General features: G+C 47.3%; 1 protein-coding gene and 1 long non-coding RNA gene across 5 annotated transcripts; one reads left to right on the top strand and one right to left on the bottom strand.

Annotated features, from left to right (window-relative positions):
- The first annotated feature begins 1,483 nt into the window (after positions 1 to 1,483).
- Positions 1,484 to 23,873, top strand: LY9 (lymphocyte antigen 9). 4 transcript variants are annotated; one of them, XM_004775882.3, is made up of 10 exons: positions 1,484 to 1,773; positions 5,774 to 6,103; positions 11,501 to 11,776; positions 12,272 to 12,601; positions 13,809 to 14,078; positions 15,500 to 15,598; positions 16,529 to 16,582; positions 19,776 to 20,056; positions 20,428 to 20,499; positions 23,360 to 23,873. In XM_004775882.3, exons 1-10 carry the CDS (start codon positions 1,653 to 1,655, stop codon positions 23,426 to 23,428), a joined length of 1,902 nt encoding a protein of 633 aa, XP_004775939.1. In that variant the 5' UTR covers positions 1,484 to 1,652; the 3' UTR covers positions 23,429 to 23,873. The 4 variants fall into 4 exon arrangements, with proteins under 4 accessions (XP_004775939.1, XP_044942516.1, XP_044942518.1 ...); XM_045086582.1 differs by lacking the exon at positions 1,484 to 1,773 and adding an exon at positions 2,962 to 3,055; XM_045086581.1 differs by lacking the exon at positions 15,500 to 15,598.
- Positions 11,120 to 15,504, bottom strand: LOC123393724. The gene is made up of 3 exons (XR_006608528.1): positions 14,386 to 15,504; positions 13,482 to 14,154; positions 11,120 to 13,255 (listed from the first exon to the last, which is right to left on the bottom strand). It is a non-coding gene; the product is annotated as an uncharacterized LOC123393724 (long non-coding RNA).
- Positions 23,874 to 24,083: the final 210 nt, after the last annotated feature.

Below are 24,083 nucleotides of genomic sequence, written 5' to 3'. Positions count from 1 at the left end.
CGCTCTCTCCCTCCGTCCCGTCTCCCAGACTTCCTGGGCTCAAATTCTTATTTTTAAAAATGTCAGAATAAGCCACTTAGCCTCTCTGTACCGAGGCTTCCTCATCTACAAAACGGGGGTGATAAAAATACCGATCTCCTCAAGCTGTCATGTGGACTAAATGAGTCCGTGCGTGTCCACTGTCAGGGGGTCCAGCACCTGACACGCACTCACTGAATGTCACCTGATACCCCCCACTCCATTTTCCTGCACTTTTCCTTCCAAGTCCTCTCCTGCTACAACCTCAGCAAACACACAATCTGAATCTCAAGACACCAACTAGTCACCGTTTAACCAGACACTGTACATCCCCCATTTAAAAAGTCAATTTCCGGGACGCCTGGGTGGCTCAGTTGGTTAAGCGGCTGCCTTCAGCTCAGGTCATGATTCCAGCATCCTGGGATCGAGTCCCACATCAGGCTCCTTGCTCTGCAGGGAGCCTGCTTCTCCCTCTGCCTCTAGCCTGCCACTCTGTCTGCCTGTGCTTGCGCTCTGTATCTCTCTCTCTCTAACAAATAAATAAAAATCTTTAAAAAAAAAAAAAAAAGTCAGTTTCCCGGGGCACCTGGGTGGCTCAGTCAGTTTGCGTGTGACACTTGATCTCAGCTCAGGTCTTGATCTCAGGGTTGTGAGTTCGAGCCCCGCACTGAGCTCTACACTGGGTGTGGAGCCTACTTAAAAAAAAGAAAAAAAAAAAAGAAAGAAGGAAAGGAAAGGAAAGAAAAGAAAAGTCTGTTTCCCACACCCGGATAAAGGAAATGATGCCATCCCCCCAGCCTGCCGACTGCACATCCCGGCCTGGCGACTGCACAGCTGCCCCTAGAAGCTTCCATCCTCAAGGCAGCTTTGACGGCCCTTCCTTCCTACCAGTGAAAATCCTCCCGGTTGTACGGGACGAGAAGACAAATGCAAACCAGCTTTGCAAAGCAAAACAGTGAGTTCACTGGGCCATGCTGTTTGTTATCCATTGCTGCGTAACAAATTGCAGAACTTTGCAGCTTAGAATAAGATTTATTACCTCACGGTCTCTCGGGATCAGCCAACCAGGCACAGCCTAGCTGGTGCCTCTGGGTCCCGGTGTCTCACCAAGCACCAGTCAAGCATGGGCGAGGTTGCCGACCTCCCTGGGCAGGCACGGCCTCCCGGGGGCTCTGAAGTCCTCATGAACTGTTGGCAGAGACGTGCGCGCCTTGCTGGGTCTGGGCTGGCGCTCTCCCCTGGCTCCTCGCCTTGAGGCCTCCGGCTCACAACACAATACCTGGCTCCAGGCAAAGGGACCTGGGGGTGGGAGAGAGGGAGAGAGACACGGAGATGGAAGACACAACCTTTTGGCACCTAATCTCAGAAGTGACAGCTTATCACCACAGCCACGTTCTCCTGGGTAGCAGCAAGCCAGGACACCAGCCCCACACGGAGAAGAGACCCATACCGGCTGGCTCAGTCGGTAGAGCGCACTCCTCTCGACCTTGGGGTGGCTGCGCAGCCCGAGCGAGCGGGAGGAGCCTGTGGTGCCCGTTACAGACAGCGCTCGCCCAACCAGACACACGCGTGCACAGGACTCTGTGTTACGTAAGTGCTTCCTCTTTCAGCCGGAGATCCACAAACAAATCATCATGGCAGGCCCCAAGCGACACCCGGATGACTCGGCTCTCCCGTCCTCCAGTAAACCACAGAAGACCAAGACACACATGTTCTTTTCCTTTCTCTGGACCCGTCTCCTCTTCCTGCCAGTGGGTAAGTCCCCGTTATGGCCACTGCCCCTCACTGGCGGTGTCCCTCCGGGGCTGGTCACATTGTTTGCCGGAGTTCTTGTTGGTAAAATTTAGAAACTCCTCTCCTTGTGATAGTTCGTCTGTGGGTTCCACGTTATTCTTATGTACGTGTGTGTGCACGCAGGCATGTGAGCATGTACGTGTGTGAACGTGTACGCGTGTTAGCGTGTACGTGTGTGAGCATGTGCATCTGTGAACGGGTACGTGTGAGCATGTGTGTGTGTGAGCGGGTACGTGTGAGCATGTGCGTGTGTGAGCGGGTACGTGTGAGCATGTGCGTGTGTGAGCATGTACGTGTGTGAACGTGTACACGTGTTAGCGTGTATGTGTGTGAGCATGTGCATCTGTGAGCGGGTACGTGTGAGCATGTGCGTGTGTGAGCATGTGCGTGTGTGAGCGTGTACGTGGGGGGGTGTGGGGGGGGCGTGTGCGTGTGTCAGCCTGTGCATAGTCACTCACCGTGAGTAGGTGACGTTCTGGCCCCTGTCTCAAATAACTCTCAAATAACTATGTTCCTCTCACTCTGACATTTTCCCGCTAAGGAATGCTGAGTGATGAGTTTGTTCCCTGTACAATGTGGATAAAATCCACAGAGAGATACATGAAAATTCTGGTGACAAGCCACCCCCTTTTCTGGGAACATATTGAACTGCTGGAACTTCTTTCTACATCTGCCATGTTCGTCAGATGTCCCAAACCGGGGGCTTCCCTTGCGGTCTGGAGATGGCCTGGGGGCCCTGGGCTGGGTGGTTTCTCTCCGAATGTCCTTTTCTCCCCACATCCTACCTCCCCGTCCAGGCCCAAGTCCTGCTATTTTCTGGAAACATCTCTCAGCAGCATGGCCAGTGGGCAGAGCTGACTCAGTACCCCAGGGAGGGTCTCAGTCCCCTGGGACAGTGACCTCTACCGTCCCTCTGGGAATACGATTTTCCTCAGGACCGTGGAGGGTAGCACAGTTAGCCTAGGGATCTGAGCGCAGGGGGGTGGACGGGTGGCAGTGAGGGGAGCTCTAGAAAACCTCCAGATGCATGCTCGGGGGCAGGGCCGAGACCCTGGGGCTGGGTTCCAATCTAATCTCTTTTCACTTTGCATCTCATCTTTGCTTGCCATAAAAACATGACAAGCATCATGGTTCCTTGTAGTCACACCCAACTCTTGGGGTGCTACCTGGCTGTGTTGGATAAACCAGAAGTTCACCATCTAATGTCACTCAAGCCTCAGATGAACAACAAGTAAATTTCAAGGTAAAGAGGCATCTCCCTCTATCTAGCTCCGCGGATTGGGGATGACCTCAAACTTCACTGTCTTGGTCTAGCAGGGAGTTTCTCTGATGCCTTTGTGTCTCCAGGGAATGGTTTCAGGAACTTGGGAGGCAGTAGGGTGCAAAGTTCTTCCACTTCGGTATGTCAAGGAGAAAGAATGTCCTGTCCCCTTCAAGGTCCTTTTAGCTGGACTAAGAACCAAGTTGACATGAGACAGATTAACAGAAAAAAAAAAAAATTTAATGACATATATGTGAGGAGTCCACACAGACAAGGAAATTCCAAAGACCCTCAGGCAAAATGAGGTATCTACGTCATCCCAGACGAAGGAGAAGGCGGCAGGGGTCTGGGACCTCCGAGGGAAGGAGGGCAGTTCACAGGGCAGTGCAGAGAACAGAAGATGTACGGTCATTAGAGGTTTGTCCTGCCGTGCAGAACGGTCACTCAGATAAAATTCATCTCTGCTGGTAACCCTTATTCTGGGAAAGATCCCCAGTTCAGATTCTTCTGTGTAGTTCAGGCAAAGGCAAAAGTTTCTCTGGAGCCCACATGGTCTTGATTGCCTTCGGTTTGGAATAGTCTTCATGCCAAAGTGGCCCACCTCAGGGCAGCCCATCCTCTGCCCCTACAAATATCAGAAACATTTGAAATTAAATCTTTGCTCCATTGTTCCCTAGCTGTGTGAGCCTCAGTTTCTTAAACATAGAATGTGATTAGTAAGACATATCATGCAAGACTCTCTTGTACCTGAAAAATGTTATCTGTAAGCAAGCACTTGGCATGTAGCTGGGAGAAGTTGATTGTTATAATAATCACTAAATGCACTATTTGGAAACTATTGAAGGTGGGGAAGCCAAATTCAGTTATCACAATCATTGTACACCCTTTTATTATTTGCCAAATGGCGTAGTTCAAAATAAGATGGCTGATGCCTGGGACTTCTGTCCCTGCACTGGGAGTCACGGAGCATCGTAGCATTGTTTGCTGCAGCAGTAGCAGGATTCGCACACGAACCACAGCTCTCTTCTCCTGCTGACAGTCTGTGCGCCTTGCTTTGATGTGAGGAGACACGGGTGCGTCATATGTGCCCAGCCAAGACTCCGGCCCTTCTGGGTTCCTGGGATGGAAGGTGGTCAGAGCTCTCGGCCTCCACCTTCTGGGACATCATGTACATGGAATCTGGGCTCTGCAGCTGACCAACCTGTCATCTAAACAAGTGGCTAAAACTCCCAAAATTTTAGCTCCCTTTCTGTAAACATGAGCTTATTTTCAGGTAATTTTGAGGACTGAATGAGGTCACTTCTACACAGTGCTAGTTGTCGTAGAAATCATGAACAGTATCTTTCAGAGGTGAAGAGCTCTCTTTCGAGTAACTTCAAACCAGCATCACACGAACCCAGTTTCTGCTTTCTGACTGCCCCTAGAATCTTCCTGAACTGACCTAGACTAACTTGTCCAAGGTCCCTAGTCCTGCATCCTCATAGCTACCTCCCTACAAGGTCCAAGTGCTTGGCTGATGTGGGTAGAGAATCACGCCCCGGTCCCCAGCCCTGCACCAGTCTACACCAGTCTAGGGGTCTCATCTGTGCACCTGCATAACTCTGTACACTCTGGGCCTTCAGAGCACACCTCAGTCTCTTCCCGTCTCTCCAGGCTTCAGATTTTCCTTTCTCTCCAACATTTTCTACTTACTTCCAAAGCAGATTCCTGGAGTAATCTGGGTCCTGAACCCATCTGATTGGATCTGGATCAAATTTGATCAGAGGACTCTCCAGAGCCTCAGAAGCTCTTGAATCTGGGAATACACATTGAGGTCCCCCAGCAGACACTCACAGGGCCCCTGCAAGAAAATGAGCGGCCTCGGACCGATGCTGGGCCTATGGAAGCCATGGTAACAATGTACATCAGGGATCTGGGTCTTTCTCGAGATGAGGAAATCAGGAGCAGAATCCTTGCTACGTAACTATTCCCAACCCCAAACCTTGTTCCTAAGGACAGACCAGATTTCCCTGGCCAAGACAAAGCCAGTCTGAGATCCCCTGGACAATGAGGGAAAGGAAGAGTGAGATTGAGATGAGAAATGGTCCTTTTGTGGCCGGCGTTTTATTATGAAAATTCTTGAACACAGAGAAAACTTGAAAGAATTTTGCACTAACACTCCCGTGCTTCCCACCCTGGCGCTACCATTACTTTCACATCACTTGCCTTCCCCCACGCCTGTCCATCTATCCACCCTGCTAGCCATTCATCAACCCGTCTCATTTTTTAAAATATGCTTCCTTTTTACTTGCTTTGTTCTTTACGGTTTACAGCAACCTATTTTATTCCATCTCTACCATATCCCTAAAGGAAGATAGCATAGGTGTGAACATTTTCTGTCTTCTAGATGAGTAACTGATTCTCAGAGCAATTCAAAAACTCACCCTAAGTCACCAGCCTAATTTCCACATTGGGACAGAAAACTAGAAAGTCTGTTTAACTGATTTTGTAGATGCGTTTATAAGACAGAGTGTTTTTTAAGTGAGGGAATGAAGGAATGATTCTGCTGGGCAATGAGCCTAGAGGAAGGAGGGCAGGAATTTCATTTCATTTCTCAACATCTGTCATTTGTTCCCAGTATGTTTTTATAGAATGAATGAATGAAGGCTGACTTGAGGAGTCCAGCTACTTCTTCTCCAAATCCCTCTTCTGTCTCTGCAGGGCTAGGAGCCTCTGAAAAGCACTCAACCTCAGCAATGGTGCCCGGGATTCTAGGGGGTTTGGTGATTTTCCCCCTGAACATTTCAGTAGACACAGAGTTTGAGAATGTCGCCTGGAGTGGTCCCCAAGGCACTCTTGCTTTCGTAACAGCAGAAAAACAGATTTTCATCACAGCCAAAAGCTACCAGGACCGACTAAACATCAGCGGGGACAGTTACTCCTTGCGTCTCAGCAGCCTGACTTTGGAAGATGCTGGACCCTACAAAGCCCAGATAAACCGGAAGACTTCTGCAGTCACCACTGACAAGACATTTATACTGTACGTCTATGGTGAGTTCCAGAGAGTTTCCATGGGTTTTAGTATTTTGTTTGTTTGTTTATTTATTTAAGATTTTATGTGTTTATTTTGAGAAGATGGCAGGCAGAGGGAGAGAGAGACTCTGAGCGGACTCCACGCAGGGCTCACTTTTATGAACCCAGATCATGACCTGAGCTGGACTCAGCCAGATGTTCAACCGGCTAAGCCACCTAGGCACCCCGAACTTTTATTTTTTTTAAAGATTTATTTGTTTATTTGTTTGTTTGTTTGTTTGAGAAAGAGAGAGAGAGAGAGGCAGAGAGAAAGCACACATTGGAGGAGGGGCAGAGGGAGAAGAACAAGCAGGTTCCCCGCTGAGCACAGAGCTGGACGTGGGCTCAGTCCCAGGACCCTGAGATCATGACCTGAGGCAAAGGCAGTAGCTTAACCCACTGAGCCACCCAGGCGCCCCTAATCTTTTATTTTTAAAAGCAGATTTTTTTTCTTCCTAGGTGTTTATCTCTCTAGGACAAATAGGGCCACCATGTTGGTCCTTTTCATGCAGTTCCATAAATACAGATGTCAGAGTGAAAACACAGCCAAAATGTGTTTTAAACCATTTGTGTTCTCTTTTCTGCAACTCTGTTAATACCCTTCACCCATCTGTACTAGCTAGCTTGCTGGGTTTGCCATAACAACATACCACTGCCTCGGTGGCTTAAACCACAGAAGCTTATTTTCACAGTTTTGGAGAGAGGAAGCCCAAGATCAGGGTGTCAGCAGGCTGGGTTTCTACTGAGACCTTGCTACTAGGCTTGCAGATAGCTGCCTGTTTTGATATGTCCTTGTATGGCCATCCCTCTGTCTGTGTCCTCTATGTCCTAATCTCCTCTTCTTATAAAGACACCAGTCATTTTGGATTAGGGACCGTTCTCATGACCTCATTTTAACGTAATGGCCTCTATCTCCAAATACAGTCCTATATCCAAATAAAATCATGTTCTGAGGTACTGGGAATTAGGGCTTCAAGATATGAACTCTGGGAAGACACAGTTCAGCTTAACTGTGTAGTTTGACCTTTCTATCAGGTAGTTTGACCTTTTTTATTGATTTGTTGAGTGCTCTGCATATGTTAAAGAAATGGAATACTTTGCAGGGAATAGAAACAGAATGAATGAGCTCCATATGTACCAACCTGCAGCAATTTCTAAGTCACATTAATAGCTTGTTTTAATTCCAGCACCAGGAACGCACAGTGCTATGTTAGCTTCACGTGTGCCCTATGGTGAATCCGCACTTCCGTACATCACCCTCGGCCGGTTCTGAGAAGTGTGCTCTTAATCCCCTCCCTGAGTCCGCCCATGCCCTACTCAACAGCTGGCACCGTCAGTGTGTTCTCTGTCGTTAAGAATCTGTTTTTTGGTTTGTGCTTTTTTCCTTTGTTCATTTTATTTCTTAAATCCCACATATGAGTGAAATCATATGGTTTTTGTCTTTCTCTGACTGACTGATTTCACTTAGCAAAATTCTCTCTAGAACCATCCATGTTGTTACAAATGACAAGACTCCATTCCTTTCATGGGGCGCCTGGGTGGCTCAATTGTTCAGCATCTGCCTTCGGCTGAGGTCATGATCCCACAGTCCTGGGATCGAGCCCCACATTGGGCTCCGTGCTCAGCCTACTTCACCCTCTCCCACTCCCCCTGCTTGTGTTCCCTCTCTTGCTGTCTCTTTCTCTGTGTCAAAAAAATAAACAAAATCTTTAGAAAAATGATTTCATTCCTTCTTATGGCTTACTAATACTCATATATATATATTGTATATGTATGTATGTGTGTGCATATATATGTATATGTATATATTTGTGTATATGTGTGTATATACATACATATGTATGTGTGCATGTATGTATATACATATGTGTATATATGTATGTATATACATATATGTGTGCATATTTGTGTGTGTGCATACATTTATGTGAGTGTATATGTATGTGTACACATACATATACACATACACACATATATACATATACATACATGTATATGTATATATATACACACATATATATTCTTTATATATATATATTATTTATCCTTTCATCTATCTATAGACACTTGGGCTGCTTCTGTAATTTGGCTATTGCAAATAATGCTGTTATGAACACAAGGGTGCATATATCTTTTCAAATTAGTGTTTTCATATTCTTTGCGCAAATACCCAGTACTGGAATTTTCTGTTTCTTTATGTTCCTAGGAATTTGTCCATTTCCTCTAGATCCTCCAATTTGTGGGCATATAATTTTTCATAATATTCTTTATAATCCTTTGTATTTCTGTGGTGTGAGTTATTGTTTCTCGTCTTTCATTTCTGATTTTGTTTATTTGAGTCTTCTCTCTCGCTCTCTTTCTCTCCTCCTCCTTTCTCCCATAGACTCGCTAAAGGTTTATCAATATTGTTGATATTTTCTTTCTTTAAAAAAATATTTATTTATTTATTTATTGGAGAGAGAAAGAGACAGCACAAACAGGGGGAACAGCAGAAGGATAGGGAGAAGCAGGCCTCCTGCTAAGCAGGGAGCCTGATGAAGGCCTCAATCCCAAGACCCTGGGCCCAAGACAGACCCTTAACTGGCTAAACATTGGATCAGACGAATCTAACAGATATATTCAGAACATTTTATCCTAAAACAGCAGAATACACATTCATTTCAAGTGCACGTGGAACATTCTTCAGAGTAGGTCACATACTAGGACACTAAACAAGTCTCAACAAGTTCAAAAAGATCAAAGTCATACCATGCATCTTTTCTGACAACAACACTATGAAACTAGAAATCAATCACAAGAAAATATTTGCAAAGAACACAGATACGTGGAGGTTACATAACATGCTACTAAACAATGAATGGGTCAACCAAGAAGTCAACGAGGAAATCAAATGTACATGGAGACAAAGAAAAAGGGAAGAGTCCAAAATCTTTGGGATGCGGCCAAAGCTGTTCTAAGAAGGAAGTTTATAGCAATATAGGCCTACCTCAAGAAGCAAGAAAACTCAAAGAAAGAACCTAACTTCACACCTAAAGGAGCTAGAAAAAGAAGAACAAACAAAACACAAAACCAGTAGAAGGAAGGAATCGTCGATATTAGAGCAGAAATAAAGAGAAGCTTAAAAACCAACAGAACAGATCAATGGAACCAGGATCTGGTTCTTTGAAAAGATCAATGTGGGGCCTGGGTGGCTCAGTGGGTTAAGAGCTATTTGTGCTCATGTTGTTAGTGGCCAGTCGCGGGCTGCCTGGGCTTGAGTGGAGTCAGAGCAGACATTTGCCAGAAATGCAATAGCACTGAATTACAGAGTGATTTCCTTGTTTTGTTCCCTGAGACTCTTTCTTTGGTGAACAGGGCCTGCCCTCAGACCAGATGTTGGTCCCAAACCCATTGCTGTGGCCATGTTGGAGTGTGTGTTTGTGTGTGTGTGTGTGTGTGTGTGTTGTGTGTGGTCATCTCATCTTCCCTTCCCCCTGGGACGGGAAGTGCCTGGGACTTTGGAGTGCTGGCCCCTGCTGGCACTGCTTGCACACTGTCAGGTTTGAGGCACTACTTTGGATGGGCTCTGGCCGGGAGCACACTGGACAAGTCAGGACCACAGGAGAACTCAGGGGCAAGCTGGGCAGCGTATCAAGCTTTGCTTCTCCCCCTCCAAGCAGGCTGCAGGAGGGGACCTGTAGCAAAGGGGACCCAGGCAAGCTGGGTTGCAGGAAGCAAATCTGCAGAAGCGGGGGCTGGGTGGAGGGCAAGGTGTCTGGTGTTAGCAAGGGGTGTGCAAGTCTGCGGTGGGAGCAGGTCTGCAAAGGAGGCATGACAGGGAGGGGTATGTCTACAGGAGAATGCAGGGGTCGGGTGAGCTGTTAGCAAGTTAGGTATTGCATGTTGCCACAGGTGTCCATGTGTCTAGCGAGGTGGGGTGGGGACAGGGGAAGGAAATTATGTCCTCTAGCTCCTTTGTTCCTGGAGAAGTCTGCGCGTGATCTCTGCCCCTCCGGAACATGTTCTGAGATTAGTAAACAAGTCCCCTTCCCACATATTCCAGGTGATTTTTCAAACTGCTGCTACTGTCCTGGGGGGCAGGGGGAGTGCTGTTTGTTGTGCTGCCTCTTTATAGACAGGGATGCAGTTTCCTTTCCCCCTCCCAGAGCCCAGCCAGCCCATTTTTAAAGTTCCAGGTGTTAAGCCGCTGCTGATTGTAAGAACTCACGAAATCAGGCCCCTCTGGTTTTCCAAACCAAATGTTATGAGGATTCCTCTTCCTTGTGTGAGAGTGTTTCTGTCCCTCCTCTGCACCCACACTATCCCTCCATCCTGTGGACGGTCCTGTGGGTCCCTAAGTTCCCAACTGCGCCTCTGCCTTTCTTACCCTCTTTGCGGTGACCTCTTCTATACATTTAGCTGTGGAGCCTTAGTTCTGCCGGTCCGCAGGGCATTTTCTGGGTTATGCACATGGATGCGGGTGTTATCCGGTTGTATCCATGGGACAAGTGAGCTTAGGGTCCTTCTACTCTGCCGTCTTCCCCAGAAAGCCAACATATAATTAAATTTTTAAAGCCTTCAGGACAGTGTGTGTGTATATAATAGTAATATACAGTATATATAATAGTAATATCTAGTATACATATACTTATATAGTATACTATCATGTGGGTGTCTATATCTGGAATATTTCTGGAAAAATCAACAGGAAGTTCGTAGCATAATTCTTGGGGAGAGGAAACAAGTATCTGGGAACAAGAAAGCTTGCTTTTTAAACTATGTACGCTTTTTTGTATCCTTTCAATTTTATGTATTATCAATTCCCCCAAAAAAGCACACTTAAACACACACACACGCACACACACACACACACACACGCGCGCTGTGGACAGACGAAATGGAACAAAAGGGAAAGAAAGGACCGGGAGAAGGTCTGAAAGCACCATGGCCATAAATTCCAACCAAAAGACAAAAGCAACTCCAAATTCTAGAGGCAGAACTCCCTGCTGCACAGAGTTTGGAGCTGATTCATTTGTGCATTTATTCACCAAACATGCAAGAGAGACTTCCAAAGACGGGCCAGTCGGGTGTTAGTATTTGGGCACAGGCATTGGCCCTGTCCTGAAGGAGTTCATGTACTGTTGGGGAGACAGAGGAGTAATCGGACTGGTGTCTCGCTGAGGCATGGAGGTAACACTCTTTGGGGATTTACGGGAGTGTAGAAGAGGGGCACTCAGTCCAGGCTGCGGGGGAAACTAAGAGAAAACTTCCCCTGGAACAGGTATTCTGGCTCTTCCTTCTGTCCCTGGGTCTTCTATCATCACCAGCCTCTTCTCCCAGCTGTGTCCTGCTGCTGAAGGGATCTGAGTAATCTCCTTGTTGCTGTTGTCCCTACAGAGCAGGTGCCGGAGCCTCAAGTCATCGTGAAGTCTGTGAACATGTCCGACAGTGGCTCCTGCAACGTTACCTTGATTTGCTCTGTGGAGAGGGCGTGGACAAGTGTTCTGTACAGCTGGACCTTGCAGGACACGCAGGCTTCTGAATCGCAGGAGGGCTCCACTGTCATCATCCGCTGGACGCTGTGTGACCCAGACCTGCAATACACCTGCACAGCCAGGAACCCGGTCAGCCAGAGCACCTCCAGCCCCGTCCGCGCCCAGCAGTTCTGTATAGGTACAGGCTCCACTTGGGCCCTCCAGGGGATTTCAGAGATGGTCTGAGCAGTCATGGAGTCTAAACCACCAGGATTCTGGCAGGACACGGGTGGAGTGAGGACGAAGACAGGCTTGAAGAATCTTGTTCTCACCCTCTGGGGTCTGAGAGAGACTGGCAGGGCACCTGGGAGCTCCCAGGGAACTCTGAAACCTTAAAGATAAAGCAAGGGAAGGGAAGGGAAGATGGATGAAGAGATATAATTTGTTCTTTCTTTAGCTGGAGGTATCCCCCGCGGTCTCCTCAGAAGGACAGGGAGGGCGAGGGAGGCCTGAGTGTGCAAAAGGCAGAGCCATGACTGTCCATGACAAGTGTCGAGCAGGGAGGCCTTGTCAGAGGAAGGGAAAGGGGGTGAGGGCAGGAGAGCTTCTGGGGCTTCAATCTCCTTCAGGCAGGCTGAGGGTTTAGGGAAGAGACCCAATGACTGAAGCCCCAATGTCTCATCTCTGACTGCAGCTCCAGGACCCTCCGGAGGAGAGTCGATAGGGGAGACAGTAGTGGGGATCCTGGGGGAGTCAGTCACCCTGCCCCTAACACTCTCGGCCAGTCACGCCGGAGAGAACGTCATCTGGATGTTCAACACGTCTATTATCAGCAAAGAGCGGAGAGCAGCAGCAACAGCTGATCCACTCACGAAGTTCAAGGATGCCAATATGAACTCCAGCCAAGACTACTCCCTGATGATTGGCCGGCTAAAGATGGAGAATGCTGGCCACTACCATGCCTACGTGTGCTCCCAGGCCTCTGGAGTCATCAGCACAAAACACATCACGCTGCATGTCTATGGTGAGTTTCTGAGCAGAGTACTCGTCATTACATTCCTCCCCTGGGATGTTTCTCCTTCCTCTTTGCTCCTTTCCCTGCCTCCCCAAATACCTCAGATCACTAGCACAGCTTTTGAGTCCAGACAAGTCAACTCACCGGAGGGAAAATTTCCAGCCAGCAGCTGGGCAGGAACTGCTTGCCAAGTCCCCCTTCTGCTAAGCTCGAGGTTGGCCTCCGCCACCCAACCTGCAGTGCTTGTCCCTGTCCTGCACTGCTTGTCAGGTGGATCTCAGAGCTCTTCCACCCGCATTTTTATAGAAGAGTATCCTTGTAGATAAGGGCACAGCAGGCTCAAGAGGACAAAGAGAAGACTGAGGAGAAAGGCTTTAGTATCCAAAGACCCTCTGACCTCCAAGAGGGATGGCTGCTTGGCTCTCCCGAGTGTGAGGGACAGAACTTGCAGTCTTTCTCCTCAGGCTTGGGCCTTGCAGGAGCTTGGCTTGACAGCTGGGTTTACATTTGCCACCTGCTTCAGCTGTACCACCCAGACACGGTCATCACATCCCCTGCCTGGGTTTGATGGTGTCTACTTATCTATGGAGACTCACGGAGCATGGTCCTGTTAGAATATGCTGGAAGTCAGCTAGTCCACATCTATGGCATGCCATGACTCAACTATTAAAAGAAGAGAAAGAAGATTAAGTGAAAATAATAATAAATTAGGAATCACTAGTGCCAGTGTTATATTTCTTTTAAAATCGCTAACACTTATTGAGCACTAACTCTATGTCAGAGCGGCACTCAGCTCTTCACCCTTTATCTCCTGAGTAAAGATGGCCGATGATGGAACCTCAACAGGTAAGCCTTCAAGTCCTCAGAGTGCATGAGACGTTGTACCTACCTGTATTGACGGGTTTGCTGGTTCTTCACAGGGTACACTATGGAGTGATGTGATGTCTTTCTTTTTCCAGTTTTTATTTTGACTCCTTTGTTTAACATCTGAGCATCAAAGGCCCATAGTGGTGAAGGGGTATGTCTGAGATTCCATGGCTGCCAAGAGAAAGGCCAGGTGCATTCCAAAATTCCTGTGCCTCCTGGAGGCACTTTCTCAGCCCTAAGGTGGTGCCAACACCCAACTTCAGGAGTGTGTTCTGAATGAGTGAGGACATGGTGACTGCCCAGCAGGCAGGCCTGACTCCACATTAGGTCTGTCTTTCTCCTCACACAGGGAGATTGAAGAAGCCAAAAATTACCTGGCATCCTGGGCTTGCTAAGGATGGTATCTGCAGGGTCAACCTGACATGCTCAGTGGAGGACAATGGATACAACGTGACATACAGATGGGCCCCCCTACAAAAAGGAACCTTCGAATCCCAAGAGGGACCTCACCTCAATGTCTCTTGGACACGTGGTGCAAATCACCCCAACATCACATGCATCGCCAGCAACCCTGTCAGCAGCAGCTCCCAGCAGTTTCTTCCTGGCGACATCTGTCCAGGTTACCGTTTATCTCTGCTCAGCCAGACTTCAGGGACCGGGACGTTGGTATCCAAGTGTTCGCAGTCTGAGTGGTTCTTTATGAAATGCAGTGAGAGAGTGTGGACAAGAGTGGGCAAGAGCAGGACATTCCGGCAGAAATATAACAGGAGTCCCTCGTGTCATTCACACTTTCTAATAGCCACATTAGATAAAGTCAAAAGAAGCAAGTAAAACTAACCTTAATAATATGTTTTATTTAATCCACTAAATCCAAAATATCACCGTTTTGGATTATATTCAATACAATTACCATTGAGATAACTTACATTTCTTGTTGTACTAAGCTTCTGAAATCCAGTATGGATTTTGCACTAACAGCACATCTCCGTTCAGATGACAAATTTCCATGGGAAGCATTCCATCTGTATTCAGATTTCATAAAAGTGACAGTTGAAAAAAATAGCTTTACATATCCAAGTTGTCCCAAACCTACTTACCATTTTTCAATAAGAAATTAAATCACCATGTTTCTATTTCCATTTCAATTTTTTAGAAATTAAATAAAGTAAACAATTTAGTTCTTCAGTCATACTGGCCACATTCCAAGGGCTTAGAGCATGGGTTGTGGCTACCATACATGGACAGCACAGTGTCAGAAGTTAGTGGAGATGAGTTGATTGAAATGGATCGGTGAAGGAAGGCAGACCACGAGGGAACACAGACTCTGAGTGGCTAGAAAGGAAGCCCTAGGGTCTCTCCCTAGATGCCAGGCACTATTCTAGGACCATGCGCATTTTAACACAATTAGCTTCACAATAATCCTACACAGCAAATACCCTTACTATCCTCCGTTACATGAAGACACTGAGACTCAGAAAGGATTAGGGACTTGCTCAATGTCACAAAACAAAATCACGAGTGGAACCCTGAGTTCTGTGCTCTGTTCTGTTCTAGAAGGAAGTAGAAAAAGAGAGGTTTACCTGGGAGGTGATAACTCTAGGTCAGGCTGGCAGATGGATTTAGAGCCCTACGAGGTAGAAATCTTGACTCCGTCTTGAGCCTAGAACTGCCCTTACACCATTTACAGAGAGGAGCAGTGTAGTGTGATGGATAAGCATGTCTTAGGTAGAACCAGGCAGCCTACATTCAAATCCTGTCTAAGTATTTAAAACTCTGTGACACTGGGCAAAGCATGTTATCTCTCTACCTAGGGACAGTGTCTACCTTAAGCACTGCTATAATTTCTAGCCCAGAACAATGCCTACTCAATAAATAGTTGTAGAATGAATGAATGAAAAGGAATATTTCCTGCGATAGCATGAGATTTTAAGAGGCCATTTTGCTTTTTTTTTTTTTAAGATGGACATTATGCTTTGTCCATTGCTTGTTCCAACCTTCTTGTCATTATTTGTATTAATGTCATTCATTTCCTCTTCAAAGGGCCTGAGAGGAACACAGAGCTTTACACTGGACTCTTGATAGCCAGCATCCTGTTCTTTGGGATCTTCATCTGGTACATTTGGAAGCAAAAAATACCATGTGGGTTTCTGAGATCACTGCACGTGCCAGCACCAGACCACATCCCTGGGACCTTCGGAGGCTTGTCTGCCCTCTCCTGGTCCCCTCTTACCCCTACTCTCCCAAAACTTCATTTCTTCTCCTCCTGATGTGGGAGAGGGCTGTTCGTTGGGACTCTAAATTTAGTTACAAATCGCTGAAGCCCAACTCAAACTACCTTTGGTGGGGGGGCAGTGAAGAAGGTGTGATTCATTATTTTGGGACTCACATAATCAATCTTTGGGGAAGAAAGGGAAGGAGCTGGCCTTAGGGACAAATGTTACCAGAGAGTTAAAAATCAGGGCCCTCCATCTCTCACCCTTACTTTACTCTTTGAGCTGAGGGGCAGGGATGGGGGTGGGCTGTGCCACAACACAGCAGTTGGTAGCTCCAGGCTGGTATCTACTAAGAGATATGCCACCAGGAAGAGAAAAAAGATGTTTCCCTCCAACTCCGACTTGAAAGATCTCTGGTTGGTGCAGCCTTGGCTCATGTGACCATTGATTGGACCAACTACTGTGGCCAGCGGGATTAGCTATTATGATTGGCAGCTCCCTTGGAATTTCGTATTGCAGGGGAAATGGAACAGTTCCCGAAAGAGCATATTGGGTAGAACACATAAGATCCCTGCAGCAATTCCTACAAGACGCAAATGAACCTGAGAAGTGGCCACCACAGAGGGGACAGAGGGACGGCAGGAGGCTCCAGGGCCCTCTCTTCATTTGAAAATGACCTTGGGACTCTGGCCACCTGTCCTGTGGGTTCCTACTCATGTCAGGGTTCACCCCCTCCCTAGAGCGTTTTTCTTGTGTTTGTCTCTGGAAATCTCTCCCCGTCTCCTTTGTCACTTAGAATCACACGTCTCTCTCCAAACAGACCTATTGCTAAGTCTTCTCTACCTTGGTTTGTCAGGTTCAGACCCAGCCTCCAGCTCCAGCTCCACTGAAACCCCAGCAGACGCACCAGGTAATATCACCAATGACACGGGCTGTGGGGTCCCTGGGCCAGATGGAAGCTCCAAAGCCTGACAATTTATTCAGTATGATCTGTCAATCTGCAACACGGGGCATCACCCAGGAGCTTGTTAGAAATTCCAGTTTGGGGCACCACCCCAGATACCGAACTCTAGTCTGCATCTCAAGGTGAATCATATGCTTGTTAAAGTTTGAGAAGTTATGTGGCTTGGAGAAAGAAAGTTTGGGGAACAGAAATCAGAGCCAGGACAGACTCCAGAAACATGATAACCAGAGATAGGGGAGGCGGCCTGGCCTCTGGGATCTGTAGGGTTCCTCCGGCATTATCATCCTTTAAATGTGGGCTCCGATGAGGATGGAGTTATTTTCCTCACTCCAAGAATGGAGGAACAAAGGCTGGATAGAATGGTAAAATTTGCAGCAGGAGCAAAACTAAAACCTATTTAAAATTAAAACCCATAAGATTTCATAGGACACCTATTGCCCAAGAACATCCCTGAGGCAGTGGTTTTCCAATTTTTAAAAAAGCTAAGGAATGCTTTCTTTGAACAAAATACGGTGCAACATCCCAACAACACAAAGTATGCAAAAGTAGAATTGTCCTGATAGGCGTTGGAATGCTGAGATGAGATGCCTGCGTCTTACCACCCCTGCTTCCCATGGCTCCGTATCCTCCATTACCACCCTGAACTCTAAGCTCTGGAATTCTAAGGAATTCCCAAACTCCCCCCACTGGGACAAACCCTGCTATTAAAAAAAAACCATGTAACCTCTCGTGGAAGAGATCCCCCGAAGAGATGGAAAGCGGGGTTGGGTGGGATGCCGGCAGCTCAAGGAATCCAACAGTGTGGGCCTTTGGGATGGGAAAACATTACCAAGAGAAAGGGACCAAGAAGTAGGAATGACGGTAAGGGTGGAGGTTCTCACCGGCTCCTTCCTCACAACCTGGGGGAAGACCCTGGTCTCCCCCAGCCTGTGCCATTGTGCCTTTGTGATCTGGGCACGGGAGAGGGAGTAAGGAAGTGTTGGGGACACCACTGCCATCCCTGATCTTCCTCGCTCCCCAGCACCTCCCAAGGTCTGCTTCTCTAACCTCCCTAGCATCTCTTCAGAGTCTCCTCTTCTTGGGGCACCCGGGTGGCTCCGTTGTTAGGCGTCTGCCTTCAGCCCGGGCCCTGATTCCGGGTCCTGGGATCAAGTCCCATGTTGGGCTCCTGCTCTGTGAGGAGCCTGCTTCTCTCTCTCCCACTCCCACGGCTTATGTTCCCTCTCTGGCTGTCTCGCTGCCTATCAAATAAATAAAATCTATTTTTTAAAAGGGAGGGAGGAAGGAAGGAAGGACAGACGGAATCAAAGTGTCCTCTTCTCCAGATCTTTGGTCACTACCAAGGTTCATTGTGTCACAATTTTTCTGTTTACTGAGCAGGGATTTTTTAACTGAAAAATCGTATATTCTCATGGTATACAATTAAATCTCCTTCCCAATCCCAATCTCCTGGTCCCTCCCCCCACATCTTTCATCGTTAAGATGCATTTCTAAATCTTTTTGGGGTCTTTAATGCATTTATGGGCATTAAATAGGTTTGTGCATATGTGTTTGTGTATATGTGTGTGTGTGTAGGTGCCTTTCTTTTAGTTACACGTATGGGAGAAATCTACAGCATTTTCCTGAACCTGGCTTTTTTTAACTTAACAGAATATCCTAGTAATACTGACATATGTAAGACTGATTCCTATTTATTCTATCCTACAGATGTACCTTAATTTATTTAACTAGTCCTCATTAACAGACATTCCCATTCCTTATTATTTCTTCCCTAAAAGTATAACAGTTTCCTAACTGGCCTTTCCTTCCCCAGGGTTTCTCTTTTCTATCCCTTCTGCTCACTACCTTGCAAAGCTCAACTCTGACTGCTCTAAAGCCATCAATGGCTCCTCATGGCCTTTGTTTGTTATTCAAAAGTCACTAAAACCTAGGGGCCAAGTGTGTGTGTTCTGAGGCCAGGCGGTCCTGTGTTTGAATCTTGACTCTGCTCATAAGTGACGTTGGGCACTTCAATCTCTATGCATCGGTTTCCTTACCTTGAAAATAAGTGCGCCCAGTCCTTAGAGTTTCTGTGAGTACTGAGTGGGTCAGTGCCAACACTGTGCACTCAAGAGGTGGTAATTACTCTTATATTCTCATTCACTCTTTAGCCAGACCACCCTTTACCTACGTTTTTCCTATGCAGGTTTTGAGTATTAGTTTGGAGTATTAGCTAAGAACATCAGATCCTGACCCCACCGCTTACTCGGGCAAATATTTAACCCTTATGGGCTACATAAATGTAGTTTTTGTGTCATGGGATTTCATGCAGACTGAATACATTTAGGATGGAGTATTTAGGATGCTGTCTGATACATATAAGGCACTTGGTACGTGTGAACCATTATTATTCTACACTCAGACCAAATAGTCCCCTTGATGTGTCCCCAAAGGCAGCTAAACATGCACCTGGTGTACCAACGAATTGTTCAACACAGGGGCCCACTCTGATTGTCTTGCATCCATTGCACCTGTTAAATGTTTTGAACACCTTGATCATACTGCTTCTTCAACCAACGACAGCCTGTCACTCATCAAAATCCCAGCCCTCCGTCAAGGCCCACCTCAATCCCACCAACTTCCTGAGTTCTTCTCTGCTTCCTAACCCGAGACCAAGTCCTCACCTTTTCCTGACACTTGTCACGTCCCCCTTGCCAGAGCCGGGCTTGCATTCACTGATCTCCGTATGGATCTGACCCCCTGCTGGACAGTGTCCTCCTTCAAGAGCAGGTCTAATGGCCTCTTTGTGTTTTCCCAGACCACACAGTGTGGCACTCAGGGTGGCTTAGCCTGCAGAGCCAGTTCGGCTCACAGAGCGTTGCTAAGTCCCTCCCGTGTCACCCTCCATGAACGTTTACCCAAGAGAAATGAGTGAATCCCTGAAAGGAGGAAGGAAGGGAGAGTAGAACAGAGTCCGCTGTGGGGACACAGGACAACCTCTCTTTCAGTTCCTTAGGCCTCACTTGGAGTAGAGATCAGAGCAGGTCGGATCCTTGCACAAAACAAGAAAGAGGTAGGGGCTGGCACACTTTCTAACCCAGCCACACAATGTGTTCGAAACTCACTACTGACCACACACCGTGCACTATGCTCTCCCAAGGGTGTCAGAAGCTGGACACTTTCTCTGAGACTGCCCAGCAACAGCACAGGCCCAGCTCCGACAGCAGCTCTGACAGCAGTGAAACAATGGAGAAGGACCGGGAGAGTTCGGGCAAACCCAAGGCTGGGAGGCACCATGAGTATGACTTGCTCACTCAGGAGGACAACGGATCTGACTCATCATCTGAGGGGCAAGCAGAGTATGATCTTGTCACTCCAGAAAGCACGGTGCCTGCACCTGAGGACAACACAGTGTATATGCAAATAGTCGTCAACTTGCAGGTGAGCCCTTTGGATCAGTACACCTTCCCTCCTCCTCCACTTCTAGAACCATCCAATAACTGTGATGACTAGTCCCTCCAAACGGGGGCCAGAACCAGCAGCACATGGGCAGATAGCTGTGGCTCTATCCATGTTCACCAAACCTTGGGGTCCCTTGGGGTGAAGGTGATTATCCTCAGCTCCCAATCTTGGGCCATTGATAAGGGAGGTGGGAGCACCCAGAGCACTTCCCCCACTGCACGGAGGCAGCCACCAACCTCTGAATGAAACCTAAACCTCGTGGGGTATCCCCTCCCCTGAAGGGCTGAACGTGAAACCCTGGAAAGCTCTTATCTGGTGATTACAGATACTCTGATGTTGGTCTATTACAGGGAAATACCCCAGTTCCTGAGCAGAAGGAGAGTTCAGCCACAGTCTACAGCTGTATACAGATACCTCAGAAGGTGAGAACAGTTTTCTCTGTATCCCAGGGTTCCTAAAGCAAGGAACTATTACACAGACCATTTTAACCGAAAGTCCTAGATCCCCATGGAAAGGAGCTGAAGTTCTCTCCACTACACATCCCCCTGACACACTCCAGGGTCAACAGAAATGCTTAAACAAATACTTCTGATTCCCATCTGTTTGGCCAAAGGCTGAATGTTTCTAATTGATTTAATAATGTTTTGTATTGATTATTCTTAACACTGACCGGAATGAGAAGCTATAAACACAAATGCTGCATGATCTATGTATATTTCCAAATTTACTTCCAACCCTTAATCCACCAGTACGGCAATTTCCCAAAACAACTGGAAATTAGCCAATAGTCCAATGTCAAGATTTTTTGGAAAATGTGCTATTAACTATAATACATTGGTTTTATTGTGATGTTGAAAGGTCCCTTAATGGTAGAATTTACCATTAAATAAGAAGAACTAACTTTCATAACAAGTTTATAAAACATGGACAAACATATTCTCATGTGATCCCTAGGACACCTCTACAAATGTGTTATCATCCACATTTTCTAGCAAAAGAAGCTGAGATTCGCAGAAGCTAAGTTTGCCTAAGGTCATACAGACAGTAGTTGGACTTTCAGTATTAAAAACCAGAAAGAGGGCTCCTGGGTGGCTCAGTAGGTTAGAGCCTCTGCCTTCGGCTCAGGTCATGATCCCAGGGTCCTGGGATTGAGCCCCACGTCAGGTCCCTTCTCAGGGGGAATCTGCTCCTGCCTCTCCCTCTGCTGCTCCCTCTGCTGTGTGCGCGCTCTCCCTCTCTCTCTCTCTATGTCAAATAAATAAAATATTTTAAAAATATAAAAATACAGGGTACTTGGGTGGCTCAGTCAGTTAAGCATCTGCCTTCGGCTCAGGTCGTGATCTCAGGGTCCTGGGACTGTGCCACACACTAGGGTCCCTGCTCAGCTGGGGAGTCTGCTTCTCCCTCCCTCTCTCCTTCTGTCTCTCTCTCAAATAAAATATTTGTAAAACAATACATACATATATAAGTAAAAAATAAAAACCACAAAGAGCTTTAAAATAATCCTGAATAACCTTAACCACTTAACCTTGACCTGAATCCAGCTGCCTGCTCCGCTTTTACTTCCCTGAAAAGATTGGGTTCATATATACTTTTTGTTTTCAGATCTCCCCCAGAATTCCTTCCCTGTTTTTCCTCCTTGTTTTAACATGCCCAAACAAAAAATTTTTAAAGATCTATTTGCTTATTTTGCTGAAGGAGGGTGCAGAGGGAGAGAGAGAATCTTAAGCAGACTCCCTGCTGAGCACAGAGCCAGGCACATAGCCCTTTCTCACGACCCTGAGATCATGACCCGAGCCGAAATCAAGTCAGACGTTCAACGGACTGAGCCACCCAGGCACCCGCAAACAAGATTTTAAAAAAGAAAAACTCAAAGGTTTTCAGTTATGCTACTTCTCTGTGATTGATGCGTCAATCAATAGATATTTATTGAACATCTTGAGTGTGTCTAGAATTAGGCTAGATACTATGGGATTTAGATACGGTGAAGGCACTATCCTTAACCTTGAAGACCTGTTATCTTATCTGGCTGTCAGTGGAAGAGGCATGGAGAAGATTCAATCACCTAGAAGGGAAATGAAAACACTCTACATACTACTTGTGAGGTGTGCCATTCCCAAGGGTTCTCCAGACATTGAAAGTGGGAGGTATCATTGCACTGAGGTCGACAGGAAAGACTTCATGGGAAAAAACAAAAACAAAAAACTAACTTGTGTTGGACCTTAAAAGGTGGCTAGAACTTGGTCGGTAAGCATCTGTGCGGTATGCAGCTCTGCTCAGCCATCGTCTACGCATGTCCTGCCTTGTGGAAGGTCGCCTATGCTTAGCCAACAAGGTACTTCGCCTGTGGCCTTGAGACCTCATCTGTACGTTACACTATACTCCCAAAGCTGCTTTCTACTCCAACCTGGCCCTTTGTGTTTGGGTCACTACTGGTCTATCTTAAAGTCATGGACATCAGTCCCTACTCGGAGTTTCAGAACGGCCTTGAGTCACCACTGGTCTGGTGGGTCCTGCGTGGTTCACACACCACCCCAGGGACTCCCTCACTCACAACCTAAGTGGACAGGAGCGTGTTTCCTCAGCTGGGGTCTTGACAGAATTTACCCCTTGTCTTCAGAATTTTCAGGACCACGAGTCCTCACTCTGGGTCCCCTGAGACTGTCATTGCCTACTTGGTCAGGAACTTCTCAAACCTGCCTGAGCCGTTACTTTCTGACACTGTCTCTGCACGGTATCTCGAAGGTTTATGCCGTTCCCGAGCTGTTCCTGACGCCCGGCAGGCCCTCCTCTCTGCATCAGCTCACGCCTCACCTTCTCCTTGGGGCCTTCCCTGAACGAAGAGTCCTCAGAACCCTGGGAACGTGAAGTCTGAGAGTCTGAACCATTACTTTACGGCAGAACCTCTGCCACCTGGAATGTCTTTCTCTAGATGTTTGTCTTGCTTCTCCAGCCAGGGCAGAGACTGAGCTCATTAGACAGTAGCTTCTTGAGAGCAAGGCCTTTTATTGCATTTCTGTATCCCCTCAACGTGCTGCACTAAACTGCCCTCTATCTGCCTTACAGAGAGCCTTGCCCACTTCCCAGTAGGAGGTTCTCCAGAAATGCCTGCAGCCGGCCTGATGGACTATTCCATCCCAGGGCCAGTCCATCTGACCTGACTTCTACAGCACGGACCAGTCTTAGCCTGGCCGGACCTTCCTCTCGCAGCAGCACAGGGCCGAGGAAACCAGGGCTTCCCGGGCTTTGTTAACAATATGCTTTGTGTCTTTTGGCTCACAGGGGGTGCCACCACCACAACAGAATGATCCTGAGTCTTCTGAAATCCCTACCTATGAAAATTTCACCTGAAAAGAAAAGCAGCTGCTGCTTCTCTCCCTGTAGTTGGAAAATCTCCTGGAAGGTGTAAGGCCTGGAGCTCTTATAGACAGAAGCACTTCAGAACTGCCTTTAGTGTCTCCAAGATACCTGAATCTGACGCGCCCCCTTCCCCCTACCCCTGTGACTTCCCAAATCTATGAATAGATCAGACACAGGCTCCGTCTTGGAGTCCCCGGCCTTCAAGAAGTCCTTGCTCCGTCTGTCCCCTTGTGTGCTTCTACAGTTTGGAGGCAGCAACTCAGGACTCTGCCACGACTGGTCCAACGTTGTTGGAAGGACCCTGGACCTTCACCCCATCTTCTAAACAGCTGCTAAAATGAATCCAATGGATATTCTCACTCATGGACACAAAGACCCCTGTAAAATCATGTCCACTGTAGTAGCTTTTTAAATAAAAGGACAGAAACAACTTAAATGTCCATTTAGTAGGAATGTGGTTAAATGTGTAATGGCGAACCCATGCGACAGCAAGCCCTGCCACTTCTGTAAAGAAAGGAAAGACCAGGGAGGCCTGGGGGCCCAGTGGCTAAGCGTCTGCCTTCAGCTGGGGTGTTGACCTGTGAGCCTGCTTCTCCCTCTTCCTCTGCCGTTCCCCCTGCTTGTGCTCTCTCACTCTCACTCTCAC

The sequence above is a fragment of the Mustela putorius genome, unplaced genomic scaffold (genome assembly GCF_011764305.1).
Source record: "Mustela putorius furo isolate JIRA1106 unplaced genomic scaffold, ASM1176430v1.1 tig00000997_pilon_pilon_pilon, whole genome shotgun sequence".
NCBI classification, from domain to species: domain Eukaryota; kingdom Metazoa; phylum Chordata; class Mammalia; order Carnivora; family Mustelidae; genus Mustela; species Mustela putorius.
This window is presented reverse-complemented; position numbering and strand designations above follow the sequence as displayed.

Coding starts and splice junctions, on each gene's coding strand:
- LY9 (XM_004775882.3), top strand. CDS start 1,653: ATGGCAGGCCCCAAGCGACACCCGGATGACTCGGCTCTCCCGTCCTCC. Junction 11,777..12,271: donor CGCCCAGCAGTTCTGTATAG/GTACAGGCTCCA, acceptor CTCTGACTGCAG/CTCCAGGACCCTCCGGAGGA. Junction 16,583..19,775: donor AACCCCAGCAGACGCACCAG/GTAATATCACCA, acceptor TGCTCTCCCAAG/GGTGTCAGAAGCTGGACACT.